At 37.2% G+C, this 14,650-nt stretch overlaps 2 protein-coding genes across 2 annotated transcripts; both read right to left on the bottom strand.

The window, feature by feature from the left end:
• Positions 1–2,851: 2,851 nt before the first annotated feature.
• On the bottom strand, positions 2,852–3,208 carry LOC137947729 (uncharacterized). The gene has a single exon (XM_068793500.1). The coding sequence runs from the start codon at positions 3,206–3,208 to the stop codon at positions 2,852–2,854; it is 357 nt and encodes a 118-aa protein (XP_068649601.1).
• A 5,082-nt stretch (positions 3,209–8,290) lies between these two features.
• Positions 8,291–10,126, bottom strand: LOC137948845 (NAC domain-containing protein 43-like). Its single transcript, XM_068795024.1, has 3 exons — positions 9,705–10,126; positions 9,296–9,573; positions 8,291–9,192 (listed from the first exon to the last, which is right to left on the bottom strand). Exons 1-3 carry the CDS (start codon positions 9,874–9,876, stop codon positions 8,482–8,484), a joined length of 1,161 nt encoding a protein of 386 aa, XP_068651125.1. The 5' UTR covers positions 9,877–10,126; the 3' UTR covers positions 8,291–8,481.
• Positions 10,127–14,650: the final 4,524 nt, after the last annotated feature.

Genomic DNA, 14,650 nt, shown 5'->3' with positions numbered 1-14,650 from the left:
ATTGGTTCAAATTGAACCTATCACCCTTCACAATGGGAGCTACACTTGGTGAACAACTCTGCATCTGAAATCTCTCTAACACTGTATTAATACAGGTTTCCTGAGACAGGCCTAAGATACCTCAAAATTTGTCTCCATGAATCTTAATTTCAATGACATAAGATGCCTCACCCATATCCTTCATATCGAAATTGTTAGAGAGAAATTGTTTCACCTCATGTAGAAAACCCTTATCATTGATTGCTAGCAAAATGTCATCCACATATAAAACAAGAAAACATATTTTACTCCCACTGACCTTCTGGTATATACATTGATCCATAATGTTTTCTACAAACCCGAATGAAGAAATTACATTATGGAATTTCAAATACCATTGGCGGGATGCTTGTTTTAATCTATATATTGACGTTTTTAACTTGCAAACCAATTGGTCACCATCACTAGAGGAGAATCCTTCTGGTTGTTTCATGTAAACCTCCTCCTCTAGATCTCCATTGAGAAATGCCGTTTTCACATCCATTTGTTGCAACTCTAAGTCAAAATGGGCTACTTATGCCAAAATAATGCACAAGTAATTTTCTTAGATACAGGAGAAATTTTTTCCTTGTAATCGATTCCTTCTTTCTGAGTGAATCCCTTAGCAACGAGTCTTGCCTTCTATCTCTCAATGTTGCCTAATGAGTCTTTCTTTGTTTTAAAGACTCATTTACATCCAATGGCTTTAAATCCACTAGGCAACTCAACAAGATCCCAAACTTCATTACTCTTCATAGAATTCATCTCTTCCTTCATGGCATTGTACCATAATTCTGATTCTTTGCAACTCATGGCTTTTGAAAAATACATGGGATCATTTGCGGTTCCAATGTCAGATTCTTGCAGATACACAATATAATCATTAGGAATTGCTGATCTCCCGAGTCTAGTAGATCTTCTTAATGTTGAACCATCATTTTCCTGAGAAGTATGTGGTTCAACTAGTTGTTCAAAAGTGCTTGGCAACTCTTGAAGTACCTGATCTACCGGAATGTTGTCAGCATTTTGTGGAACTTCAATGATTGGTTATTCAACACCAGTTTGTACTTGAGGGGTACTGTAAACAATGACCAATCTATCACTTGAGGTGGAAGGTTGAGATTCTGAATGATCCTTCTCAAAAACTATGTTCCGAGTTGGATTCCTCCCACTGATCAAGTCATTTTCAAGAAAGTTTGTATTTCTTGATTCCACAATCCTAGTGTTGTGAGATGGATAATAAAATCTGTAACCTTTAGACCTTTCAGCATATCCAATGAAATACCCACTAATGGTCCTTGGGGCCAACTTCTTCTTTTGTGGATTATAAATTCTCACTTCAGACAGGCATCCCCAAACGCGCATATGTTGCAAACTCGGTTTCCAACCTTTCCATAATTCAAATGGCGTTTTTGGAACAGCCTTGGTTGGAACTCGGTTTAATATATACACTGTCATCTTAAGTGCTTCAGACCATAAGGATCTAGGAAGATTGGAGTTGCTACGCATACTCTGCACCATGCCTAATAATGTTTGATTTCTTTTTTCTGCTACACCATTTTGGTCCGAAGAACCAGGCATGATATATTGGGCAACAATCCCATGTTCTTGAAGAAACTTTGCAAATGGCCCAGGTGCTTTTCCATTCTCTGTGTATCTACCATAGTATTCTCCACCTTTATCTGATCTCATGATCTTAATTTGCTTACCGCATTGTGTTTCTACTTTAGCCTTAAAGATCTTAAAGGCATCTAAAACTTCATTCTTGTTATAAAGCATGTAGAGATACATGTACCGTGATGAATCATCTATAAAAGAGGTGAAGTATTTCTGACCATGTGAGTCCATGTTTGGACTACATATATCAGTATGTATGATTTCTAATATGGTTGAACTCCTATTGGCACCTTTCTTTGACTTGTTAGTTTGCTTTCCCTTAATGCAGTCTACACAAGTCTCAAAATCAGTAAAATCCAGAGTATTAAGTACTCCTTCATTCACTAATCTTTTAATTCTATCTATGGAGATATGACCTAATCTCCAGTGCCATAATGTAAAGGAATCCTCATTAATAACTTTTTTTATTACAAGTGTGAACATGCATTGAACCGTAAGTGGCATTGTTTTGTAAATTAATGCTATAAAGACCATCAGACAATGTACCATTCCCAACACAATTAGACTTATAATATAAACTGAAAGATGAATCTGAAAAGTTAAAAGATTATCCATAAGGTACAAGCCTTGAAACTGAAATCAAGTTTTTGGAGAGACTTGGAACATAAAAGGTCTTTTCTAATTTTAAAACAAAGCCACTACTATAGCTTCTACGTGTGAGCTCATCTGATCTCCTGAGAAAATGTGATGCTCATTTCCTACTGGTTTCCTTAGGTTTTGCAAACCCTGCAAGAAATTCGAGATGTGGATTGTTGATCCAGAATCAATCCACCAAGTGTAATTATTGACATTAACCATATTAGATTCATAACAAACAAATGAGGTTGGTGTACCTTTGTCAGCAAACCATTTCTGAAACTTAGCGCATTCCTTCTTCATGTGTCCCTTCTTTTTACAGAAGAAACATTTGGAATCTTTCTTAATACCAGCTTGGGGGGTATTTTACCCTTCCCTTTTTGTTTGGCTTGATACTTGCCCTTCCATGTGTTGCCAGCATGACACTTTCTTCTTGTTCCATCACCAGTCTCCCTTCCCCTTGAACACACATGGTCAAAAGTTCATTAATTGACCATTTATCTTTATGTGTGTTGTACGAGATTTTGAAGGGTCCATATTGGTGCGGAAGGGAATTCAAGATGTAATGCACCATGAAAGATTATGACATATCAACCTCGAGATTTTTTAATTGAGCCGCAATATCCCTCATTTGCATGATGTGCTCACGCACACCTCTCATACTAGTGTGCTTTAGGGACGAGAACTTCATGATTAGGGTGCTTGCTAAAGCCTTATCTAAAGTGACAAATTGAGCATCAATGACTTTCAGCAAGTCTTTGACATTTTCATACTGCTCAACAGAACCATGAAGATCAGTAGCAATTTTAGTCTTAATGAACATTACAATGAGGCGATTAGATCGCTCCCATCGTTCATAGAGTATAATTTCAACCGCAGTACTGGTATCAGTAATTACTGGTGGTTCGTCTTTCCTAATAGCATAATCTATGTCCATCCACCCTTAATGAAGAAGTATTCTCTCTTTTAAGACTTTATAGTTATCTCCCAGGGATATCACAACGAATATCAAAGAAATGTGCAGGTTGTATAACTGCATAAAATTACAAATTACATGTTGATATTAAAAATAAGGCCTGAATAAAATATCATACTTTACCAATGTAAATCATGCTTAAAAATCAAATCAAATGACATAAAAAACATTGCCTGTGGGCTAAATGGTTTTTAATTCAAGCAGATTCAATATTCTTTATGAGTAAACTTGATGACAAAACTATCAAATTATTTATGAATTCATAATTCCTGTGGGTACATTATGAATAATTTGATATTTTATCCTAATTAATATACTCAAATATAATAAAAATTTCTGTGGGATAAAATTTATTATATTAAGTATAATTAATTACAATTAATTTCTACTTTTTCTTTATGATAAAACTATCAAATTATTTATGAATTCATAATCCCTGTGGGAAAATTATAAATAACTTGATATTTTATCCTAACAAATAAACTCAAATATAATAAAAATTCAACTGGGATAAAATTTATTATATCAAGTAAAATTAGTTACAATTAATGTCTAATATTCTTTATGTGATCCTAATCATAATATATAATTTTTATTAAGTTAAAGATGTTGTGGCTACTCTCTAATTAATAAAAATTATATGGATCACTAGACATTAAATCTCATAAATGTATGAGAATAGCATGAATTGTATAATTTTAACTTACACTAACATGTTATAATTATGCACAAAATACTCTCATAAGATATGCATAATTAAAAACTATAATATTATGCATAACTTTAATTTCATGCATTTAAATATATGCCAAAAAATGCATAAAAAGTGTAATAGGAAATAAATCTAAAATTTCTAATATACATAGCAGTCGACGGCCAGTGGCCTAATGGTCACTGGCGCAAGTGTTTTTGCCAATGCGTGGGTTCGAATCCCGCTAGCGCAAAAGCAATTATAAGTACCGAGTCGGCTCGGTCCAGGAACGGTAAGTCTAATTAACTCGTCCGAGTCGACCAGATGGTTTTTTTTTTCACCGAGTCACGCCGACCTAAGTCGCGGTTGCCGAGTTGGAACGACGAGTCGCAGAAGACTCGTCCCGAGCCAACTCGATGATATTTAAAAAAATACCTTATGAATTTAATTAACCTGTTTCTACGCGCTGGAGGTCGTCTTCAACCTCCAGCTGTGCGCAAAAAGAAAGTTCGTCGGCGTTCTGCCAACGTTCTTTCAAGTTGTCGAGACTGGCAAACCTGTCAGAATGGTCGCCAGCATCGGCGCTACGGCTCAGACGCTCTAAGGCGTCGCGAGTGAGCCGCTGATAGTCCTGCACCGAGAGCGAACAGAGATTGTCGGCACCAGTTGTTTTTATACAATGTCGACGCCGAAAAACCGTGTGGAATGGTCACTGGCGTCGGTGTTGCGTCTTTCTCCGACGCTTTTCGCCGATGCGAGAACCCTGGCTTTTGCAAGCAGTGAGCGCATAATTTTTTTTTTTTTTTTAAAACAGAGACCGAAAACAGAGTTTTTAAACTTAAGCTCAAATGGAACCGAAACGCTGGATCAGAGGTCTGCTCTGATACCAACTGTAAGCCTAAACATGAATTTCTAACAACAACATGAAATTCATCATATAATTTAAACGGAAGTAAAATCATACCTCCTTCCATACACTTCAAATTCCTTCTTTCTATTCTCTGTTCGGCACTTCCGATCTTTGAACAGTCTCGACGATGGCTCAACTGAAGGGGCTTGAGAGTGACGAGACAGGGGACCCAAAAAACAATGTGAAGCCAACCTTCCATCAAGGTTGTTCATGGCTTCGTGTTACCAAGGGAGTTGCAACGGCCAGAAGTTGAGACCACAATTAATGAGAAAACCGTTTCTCATAAAAATGGTTAACACGCAGTTGTTTCGCTTTGTAAAAAGGAAAATTGACAAGAATTCCACTGGTTGCTTCAAATAGAATCCATCGAAACCTAGAACCAAGTGATTCTCTATGAAGCAAAAGTTAGGCTTGTATCATGCAGTCTAGTGCATCATGAGGTTCTCCATGAATTTGTTTCGCAATGCGTGCCAGTTGTTATCCTTTTCTCGACTTCTTTGGTCGAGAATATAAGGATTAGTTTTCTTAATCGTATGGACCGTTTTGATTTAAGACATGCCCTGGGTATAATCGAGCAGATTAAAGAAACCAGAGAGGGTTTTAGAGTACTGTTTCAACTTGAAGTTTCCATTTATTCGAAGTGTCTGAATGCTTTCGATCAGAAGTTCTTCGTTGGAAGTTCTTTCTTTACTCGCTTGGGTATTCGTTTTACCGTGTTTAGTTGCAGAGTTATGAATCCTTAATGATGCTCCAGTTCCCACATCCCAGTCAGTATTTTATAATAACTTAAAAAAAATACAAACAAGAGAGAGTTAATTCGATTCATGGCGGAACCTGCTTTTCTTAACACCTGGAAGGATGATTGACCAGGAGAATCTCTAATGGAGAATTCTTGCATTAAAGAAAGGCAGATACTCTGTTCACGTTTTCTTGGAGCGCTTACGAGAGCACATTCGTCTCTACATTTTTTAATGATTGACGTGGGGTAGGTCTTCTTTCAAAACCCTAGATCGACCAACAAATAAATGAAAATCCAGTGACAGTGGAATGAATCATATTAAATTAGCAACAGAGAAGGTGCCAAAAACACATGGAGAAAGACTTGGTGGCGTTTTGGAAATACTTCCAAGTGAAAAGGCCCCAGTTCAAGCACCCACCGGTCACCAGCATCATCTTAACTATAAAAGAATCTTTCTATCTCACCCACAGGCTATTATCGTAAAGAAGAGACATGGGTGATTCTGTTTAGTGCTGTTTCATTGAAGAAAGAGCGATTCATTTGTGCAAAGTACACTTGATTATGCAAATATATGTCCTTCTCCAATGTGTCAACGTTTGGAAAAGAGGGATTAACAAAAGCAGGATCATTATGTGCCATGGGTTCCAATATTAAAACCAGGAAGGTGCTAACAATGAGTGGGTGATGAGGAAATTGAAACCCTAATTAACCTGTCTTCTGCAGGGTGTTCTTATTCAGTATATAGATGTTGCAGCCAACGATTCCTACTTCTCCCTTTATGTATATGTACATATGTAGCATCATTTGCATAAACGTCTTGTCATTCTCCATCATGTCATTATTGTCAATTGAAAATTATAGATATTTGGGAAAGTATTGGAAAGTTTTATTAAGGGAATGTTTGTGCCATTGTAAGCAGAAAACAAAGTAACAAAAAAGTTATTTTCTTATAAATAATTTTATCTATTGTGAAATATATTTTCTTTGACGGATTTTCTTTCATTTGTGCCTTGTTAGTTCATTTAGGGTCTGTTTGGAACCTACAGAAAAGAAAAGAAAATAATGGAATTAACGAGAAAAGAAATAGAAACTTGAGAGAAATTCTTAATTATTAAAAAATTTAAATATTACTAATTCTGTTTTTTCTTTCAATTTTCACGTGTATCCAAATAAGAGAAACTGCATTTCTCTCTCAATTTTTTATGGGCATCTAAACAAGAAAAAAAAATCTTTTTTTATTTTTTTTTCTTTTTTTTGTGTGTGTTTCTCTTCCTTTTCTATTCTCCCCACTTTCTGTGTTGCAAACACAACCATAGGGTAATTAGAATAACAATTTTCCTAACCATTACCATTTTTGTTGAAAAGGATAATTAGGGTGAAATTTTGCTCACCCCTAAGGCCCTGTTTGGAATCCACAGAAAAGTAAAGAAAAGAAAAGAGAATGGGTGAAAAGGTTTTTTTTTTTTTTTTGTGTCAGCAGATAATCATTGAGAGAAAAGAAAATAAGAGAGAAGATAACTTTCTCTCTTATTTAATAATTTTCTCTCACAAAATAATCGAATTTTTGGAAAAAAAAAGAAATAAAAACTTGAAAGAAAATTTTAATCATCAAAATTTTAAAATATCCAAACAAGAGAAACTGCATTTCTCTTTTATTTCTCTCTCATTTTTCATGGGCATCCAAACAAGATTTTTTTTTCTTTTCTTTTATTTTCTCTCTCTTTTTCTTTTCTTCCTTTTATTTTCTCTCCACTTTTTGTGTTCCGAACACAGCCCAAAGGTATACAGATCGGAAATTTATAGCAAGATGAAACTTATTTGTTCTTAATTCTTTTCCTATGGTTTTCTATTGGCACAAGCACATTGAACAATAAATCTACCTCTTTGGGGTATCTCATGACAAAATTGTACTCATTCATTAGAAGTTTGAAAGAACGGTTAATTGATAAGACATTTTTAGATACAAAAGTTTACAAAAAAAATGATATCTCGATACTCTTCCTAAGGAGTTTACTGAATCTTAAATTGCCTGTAAATGCTTTACCATGACCCAGGGAGACTGGATAAAGATAGTCTTCGTTATCAGCTACCTACTCGCATTCGAAAATGAAATTAAGCAGGTCAAAGAAATACCAAGTTTGGACCACCCACAGAGAAACAAGGAAGACAAATCATCAAAAACCTTGAATACGTAATTAATCTGCAAAAGACAGAAATATAATGGCTGCACAGAGCGAGTGGGAATTCCTGGAACCGTGAGTGTGACTTCCGAACACCCAGAAGCAGCCGCATCGCATTTTGCTTCTTCCGTCCCTTCTTCAAGATAGACGACCCAATCCATTCAAAACTGCGATCATTGTTTGATCAAGAACGTGACTAACCCTCAACCTTTTCTTTTTGATCCTCATGACATCCCCTTTACCGAACCCAAAAGTATCCAAAAAGCGTAACGTCTTTACGTAGTCGTCGTCGTCCTATGTTGGAAATCCTTTGTCTTCTAATATTATATATCCACGGATTTGTATTTTTAGTTTTGTGCGGTTTGTCTTCTTGGATTTTCGGAGGTGGTGGCCGGCGAAAAGTTTAAAACGAGAACGTTCTGTATACCATGAGATCTTCGGAACCATTGGACAAAGGGAGGGAGGGAGAAAGAAAGAAAGAAATATAGTTAAGATGAAATAAGCACATTAGTTAGACGGAAGCCATCGTGATCATGAAACGATAATATTTGATAATGCCACTCCAGCTTAATTTTTTTTTCTATTTTGTTAGCTATCTATACTTTTAATGAAGTAAAAAGGGTTTTTCATAATAGCTCTCACATGAACGACAAGGATAAGTATTTGACTCGGGAGACTCTCGTAGGAGTATCTGGAAGAGATGGGTGGAAAATTTCAGTTAGGAAGAGGGGTTTGACACAGAGGGAAGTGATCAGTTGACGAGTACGCCGATCGTGCAAAGCTCCACAGATCCATGTCATTGTTGCTACTGTTGTCATGAGAACCGGCGAATGATCTGTTGGAGGAGCGGAGGTGAGACGGCAAGGGGAGGTCGGAGTCGGAAACGGAGCAGAAGAAGAGGGAGGGGTCGTTGAAGCCGGATAGTTGCTTGGATGTCTCTGATTGACCGTTGAGATGTGAGGCAACGAGACGGTCTAGGGTGTTCCAGTCGCTGAGATGGCCGGTTTCCATGTGGAAAAGTGGGTTCAAACCAGGGTCGCCATGGGTGGTTATTGAGCCATCTGTGTCTGCCATGATCTGAACATCCGGCGTGTAGCAACTCTGGGTGGAGGGAAGAGTAGTGGGGCTCTCCTGTGGGAGCAGTTGCATGAACCTTTCGTGGCTGGCGCTCTTGTCGATCTGTCGGAGAAACCTCTGCCCGTTGTTGGACTTGTTCTCTTTTTTGCATGCTCTGCCCATGTATTGAAGAATCTGGTCGAGTGCCCCGTCGCTGTTACTGGAGTGGAGCATTTGGGCGTTCGTCTCGCTTGTGGCGGAGGAAGAGTTGTTGGGACTATCTGCGGCCTTGTGGAGATTCTTCTTCTTGAAAAGGCGGCAAACCACCCAGCCATCTTCTTGCGCCGACTCTCCACCGGTGATGGCCGGCTGTTGGAATTTTAATCGACATTCATTTGCAGCCAAGGTTAGGAGTGAAAACGAACCCAAAGTTAAGTGGAAACGAATCCATTATGTCGAAAAGGCTTCTTACATTGGATTGGGAGGTATTATCCGATACGTCATCAAGCCTGTATTCGTGCATGATCCAGTCGGATTTCTGGCCGTGTGGAGCTCTTCCTTTGTAAAAGACGAGAGTCTTCCTCATTCCGATTCGTTTAAAGTTGGTATAGATGACCTTATCACGGCCTGTGGCCTTCCAGAAGCCTGCCGCAGTTGCTCGATTCGTTCGGGTTCCTGTTGGATACTTCTTGTCTTTGTGGCCGAAGAAATACCAGTCGTTTTGCGGGGTGGAGCCAATCCGACATTCGTCTGTGAAAAAAAAAAAAAAAAAAAAAAAATCATAAAAAAATACGCAGAATGAGAATCTCGTTGCTCTTAATAATGTCTTTATTCCGAAAGTGAGAGGAGATACAGGACGGATGGTTTGAGCAGCACCGCACCTTGTATATCCCAGGGCTCAAGCTTGTTGAGATCGACATCTCGGATGACATCAAGATCGATCCTCTCGCAGGCGACCTTCTTCCTGAGGTAGTAGTCCAAAAGCTCCTCCTCGGTGGGATGGAACCGGAAGCCCGGTGGAACTCGAGATTGACCATTAACGGACAGATTCATATTCTCTTCCAGGAAGAACGAAGCTGGAATCCTTGTGGTCCTGAGTTCACTGCGGTGATAGAGGGAAAGGGTATCGATTAAAAGAGCATTACTTTTACAAGGAAGGACCGGAGCAGACAGAAAGTTTGAGAAAAGACAATGAGCACCAGAATGCCTCCTCTTTTTTCTCTTTTGAAACTGCTTATGATAATTTTGAGGTAACCATATGAGAGGGAGAAAGGAAGAGGAGAGAGGAGAGAGATATTCAGAAGAGAAATGGTGAGCGTGAGGCCAATTGCAGCTGGAGACCTCATATATATATATATACACTCACACAACAAGAAAGAAAGGGTTCATGTGGTAGAGATTCGAAAAGGGTTTGAAATTTTTTATGGGCTCTCAGGTTACTTTGGAGTGGGAATGGTTAGAGAGAGAGAGAAAGAGAGAAAAAGAGAAAGAAAGAGGAGAGAGAGAGGGAGAGAGAGGGCTTCCAGAAGTGCCACCCACCTTTCCAGAGAGAGAGAGAGTGAGGTAGAGCAGTGGTCCACAAAGGGAGAAGAGAAGCGTAAGGTGGAGCCATGAAGGGGAGAGTGTGGGGCGCAAGGCTCCATCGTAACGACGACATTCGACCATAAAATCTCGGGGAAATGTTCTTTTGAAACCACCAGCCATCTCGAGTGAGAAAGAGAAAGAGAATCTGTGTTATAGGCCGTCACTCGTTTTTTTTTTTTTTTTTTTTTTTTTGTGTAACCACCCCAACGACATCATTGAGCCAATGAGGACGATAGCAATCGGAGGCCTTCCGCTTTCATTCTTCCCTCTCTATCCCATACATTTTCCTCTTCCCCTTCTCCTTCTTCCTCTTCTCCTCAACCACAGAGGGACCGTCATATATTCTCTAGGTCACCATTAAACTTAAACCTTTATCTTCGTGGGCTCCACTTTTATTCCTTAGGCCACAACGAATTGCGAAAGAGAATCCCTCATGTCTTCTTCCCTCCCTATCCCATACATTATCCTGTTCCCCTTCTCCTTCTTCTTCCTCTTCTCCTCAAACACATTTCAGATCACAAAGGGACCGTCATATATTCTCTAGGTCACCATTGAACTTCGTGGGCTCCACTTTTATTCTTTAGGCCACCTCCCAGGCCACAACGAATTGCGAACCCTCATGTCTTCTTCCCTTGTCAAATTAATTATTCAACTAGTCTCTCACCTTTACTTTCAGTCTAATCAGACACTATAAACAGGTTCATACACAGATCAATCCTTTATCTATTGGAGAACTACAGGCTGTTAAACAGGAATAGAGAAGAAACCCAGCAACTTCGGCTTATATAGGAGGAGCTAAGAGAAGATAATTAAATCATGAGAAGCGTCTCGCCATTGTTTCTCTGCACTTTTCTTCTCTAACGGAAGCACCACCATATTCAGTTATCGTTTTTTCCGTCTCGATGCTAATCATGGTCTATACACCTCCAAATTCTATGCATAATCATGAATTTTGGCAAAAAATTGACGGAGCAACCACTTTTGTTAAACAGAAGTCGATGTGGATCTCAACATCAGATTGGTGAGAGGAAGAGAGAAGGAGCGAGTGCCTAAATCCGTTAAATCAAAAGGTCTTTGGACATGATTGATCGCACCTCTTTTTCCTCTCATTCTAATTATAAAATTAACATAAATTGTAGAAGAATCCAGAGAAAACAAAACACCCATTATACTCGAATTCTTGCATATATTCCTCTAAATAAGAAACTTCAAAATCTACATGCATAAGACGTGCTAAAACATAAAATATCCCCTGGAAAAGAACTTCTCTTCCTAATGAGCTAAGATGATGCACAGGCCACTGTTTCTTTGAAGAAAAAGCGGGCATGGGAGAGCAGGAGTGACCTCATCTCTTCATATGTCTTGGATTTTTCAAACTCTTTACAGTTTAATTTGATACCCTTTAATGGGTGGAAGTTTCTTTTGTGACAACAAAATTCCTTTTATGGAATCACAATTAATATTGAAAGGTCTCAGGCAGGATGTCACCTAATCTGATTGGTTTCGTGGATAAGATTGAGAAATCTCATGTACTAAAAGAAGGTTACAGGATTAATTGAGGATGTTGGACACAATTATTTTTGTAGAAGAGTTGCCTCACAGGCGAGTAGCTAAGTGTCCCATGTAGCTCATTAGGGCCATTAATGGGCAAGTAACAGTCGGTTGACGGACCTGGGTGGGTCACATATGTTGGAATTGGCTGAGACTTAAAAGCATGTATAATTTCTCTCTTATGAACCTGCAAACAAGAAGAAATCCCCAAAAGTGTTTGGTGGAATTAAATGGACTAGAATGGATTATTTTGTTACACCTAGTAGAACAGGTCTTTTGTTGCCTTGTGTTGAACCCTTTGCACTTGTCATTTTAATCTCATTTAATTGTTTTTAAGTACACAAATGGGTTATGTTGAACGTGTGGGAGAAGTGAAGCTAGTGATTGGATACAATTTTTAACCCTAAGAAAATGCCACCTCAATGTGAGGTGTCATCCTTTTTTATTATATGGTGGCCTTACAAATAAAAAACATTTAACTCCCTTATTAACTATCTCCTCCTTTTAATTCCGAATTCATAACATATTACAAGTTAAAAATTACTCAATTTCTAACTGTTGATTGAGTTAACCGATAAGAGTGCATTGGTCAATCAATATTTTTAATCACTAGGTATCTAATAGTTAAGACTTTTATAAGTAAGTTCACTTAATTGTTGGCAATTCATCCATCAATTAATGTCCATTGGTCAATTGAGTTAACATATGGATCTTATTCATCTATTTTATTTTTTTGACTTCTAAGTATCCAATGGTCAATTAAACTACATCTTGTGCTCTTATCAAACAATTCAATAATTAATTGATAGAAAACGGTTTAATTAATTGATGTCATCTATTTTTACATTTGTGTCTAGTAGATATTTTTTTAATAGATGGAATCTTATTAACAAATTACACATAATTTGACTACTAGCCATCCAATAGTCCATTGAATTAACTATAAGAAACTTTGGATTTATCAAAATTACTTAATTAATAGCCTTGTCGGTGTAAATTTTCACAATTATACATATTTTTCGGCTAAAAAAACTTCAAATGGTACAATAGGAATATTTTTTAATTTATTTAGAGTTACAAAAATACCCTTGTTTACTTAAATTTCATAAATAGCCTTATACTTGTTTCTTAGATAAAAAAAAAAAAAACTTCATATAGACCTCTAAAAAATATAGAAATAATCTTAAAAAAAAAAAAATCAAACTTGACCCTCTTACTCTCAAACTTTAAAGAAACAACCAAGAATCACTTCTATAATAAACTCTAGTAGGCGATTAGATTTTGACATGAACCAATGCTGACATATACAAAATTTTTGAAGAAGTGGACAAGAAACTCTTATTTAACTACAGTTGGAAGTGATGGTAGGAGAGAAAATTAGGTCTATAAGGTCCTAAGGATACTATATCTGTTAATAAAAATATAAGCTAAAAGCTATCAATTAACTCTATTAGTTTCTAACATTTCTTCGTTCTTATTTATATTAAAAGATATTATAAGATGGGCCCAAGCCCACACGACCAAAGAAGGCCCACAAGTCTAAGTGTATGAAAGATGAGCTCAAACACATAAGACCAAGGAAGGCCCACACATTCAAGAGAGGAGGAAGATGGGTTCAAGACCCACAAAACAAGAAGAAGAACCCACAGGCCCACATAGTGGTGGTATTATGGTAAATAAAGAATCATCTCATAAAAATGGTATTGATGTAATTAGTTTAAGTTATAGGGGCATAATTTTAATATTGTAGTTTTATTAATCTATTAATTGAGCTTCTGGGGGAGGATTAGGACACAAGTCCATAACATCTTTTCTTCCTCTTATTTTCTCCCAATATGTCGTATCTCATTTTCTCCTTGATCTAAATCCATGGAATCCTGAAAATGAACATCGTATCCCACACGACCAAGGAAGGCTCACACGCCCAAGTGTGTGGAAGATGGGCTCAAGTCCATAGACCATGGCAATGGCCCATAGGCCCACATAGTGGTGGCAAGATAGTAAATAAAGAGTAATCTCATAAAGATAACAATGATGTAATTATTTATAATTTATGTCTCTTATTCACTCTTATTAGGTTGAAGGGTATTTTTATAATATTAGCAATTTTGAAATTTATAAATACAACTTAAGGGGGATGGTTTGGACAAGTCCATTACCCTAATCTTCCTTATTTTTTCTCCAAATTCATCACCCTTCCTCTTCTCCTCCTAAAATCTTTTCTCCACAACTCTTCTTCTTCTTCTCACCCCTTAATATTCTTCTAATGTGGTTATACATTGTTATACATCATGGAATCTGAAGTTTCAACATTGTATCAGAGTGGGCAATGATTTGAGATGTAAAAGGAGAAGAATATGGAGAAAAAAATAGAGAATAAAGGGAGGAAGAAGAAGAAAAACAACAAAGAAAAAAGAAAAAAGAGGAGTTTCTCATTTTTCCTGAAGTCTTATTTCTCAATTTTTATATTTGATTGGATGTTTCACTCTATTTTTGTATGTTTCATATATCAAATTATATACCATTGGAAAGATATATATGAGTCTAGTTTCCAAATAAAAAAAGAATCATTGAGATCAATTTTTTCAAGAAAGATAAATCGATATCTGAAGCATCAAAAGGTCAAGGAGCAAAAAAATTTTGTGCTATAGCAAAAGTTTTAACTTTCGAGCCGTTTTATACCATCAAGAAT

Source organism: Aristolochia californica, unplaced genomic scaffold (assembly GCF_029961685.1).
Source record: "Aristolochia californica isolate CCGP_79_NKW_82.1479 unplaced genomic scaffold, dmAriCali1.0.hap1 SCAF_13, whole genome shotgun sequence".
Taxonomy (NCBI): domain Eukaryota; kingdom Viridiplantae; phylum Streptophyta; class Magnoliopsida; order Piperales; family Aristolochiaceae; genus Aristolochia; species Aristolochia californica.
Note: the sequence above shows the minus strand (reverse complement) of the source record. Positions and strands in the feature narration are given on the sequence as shown.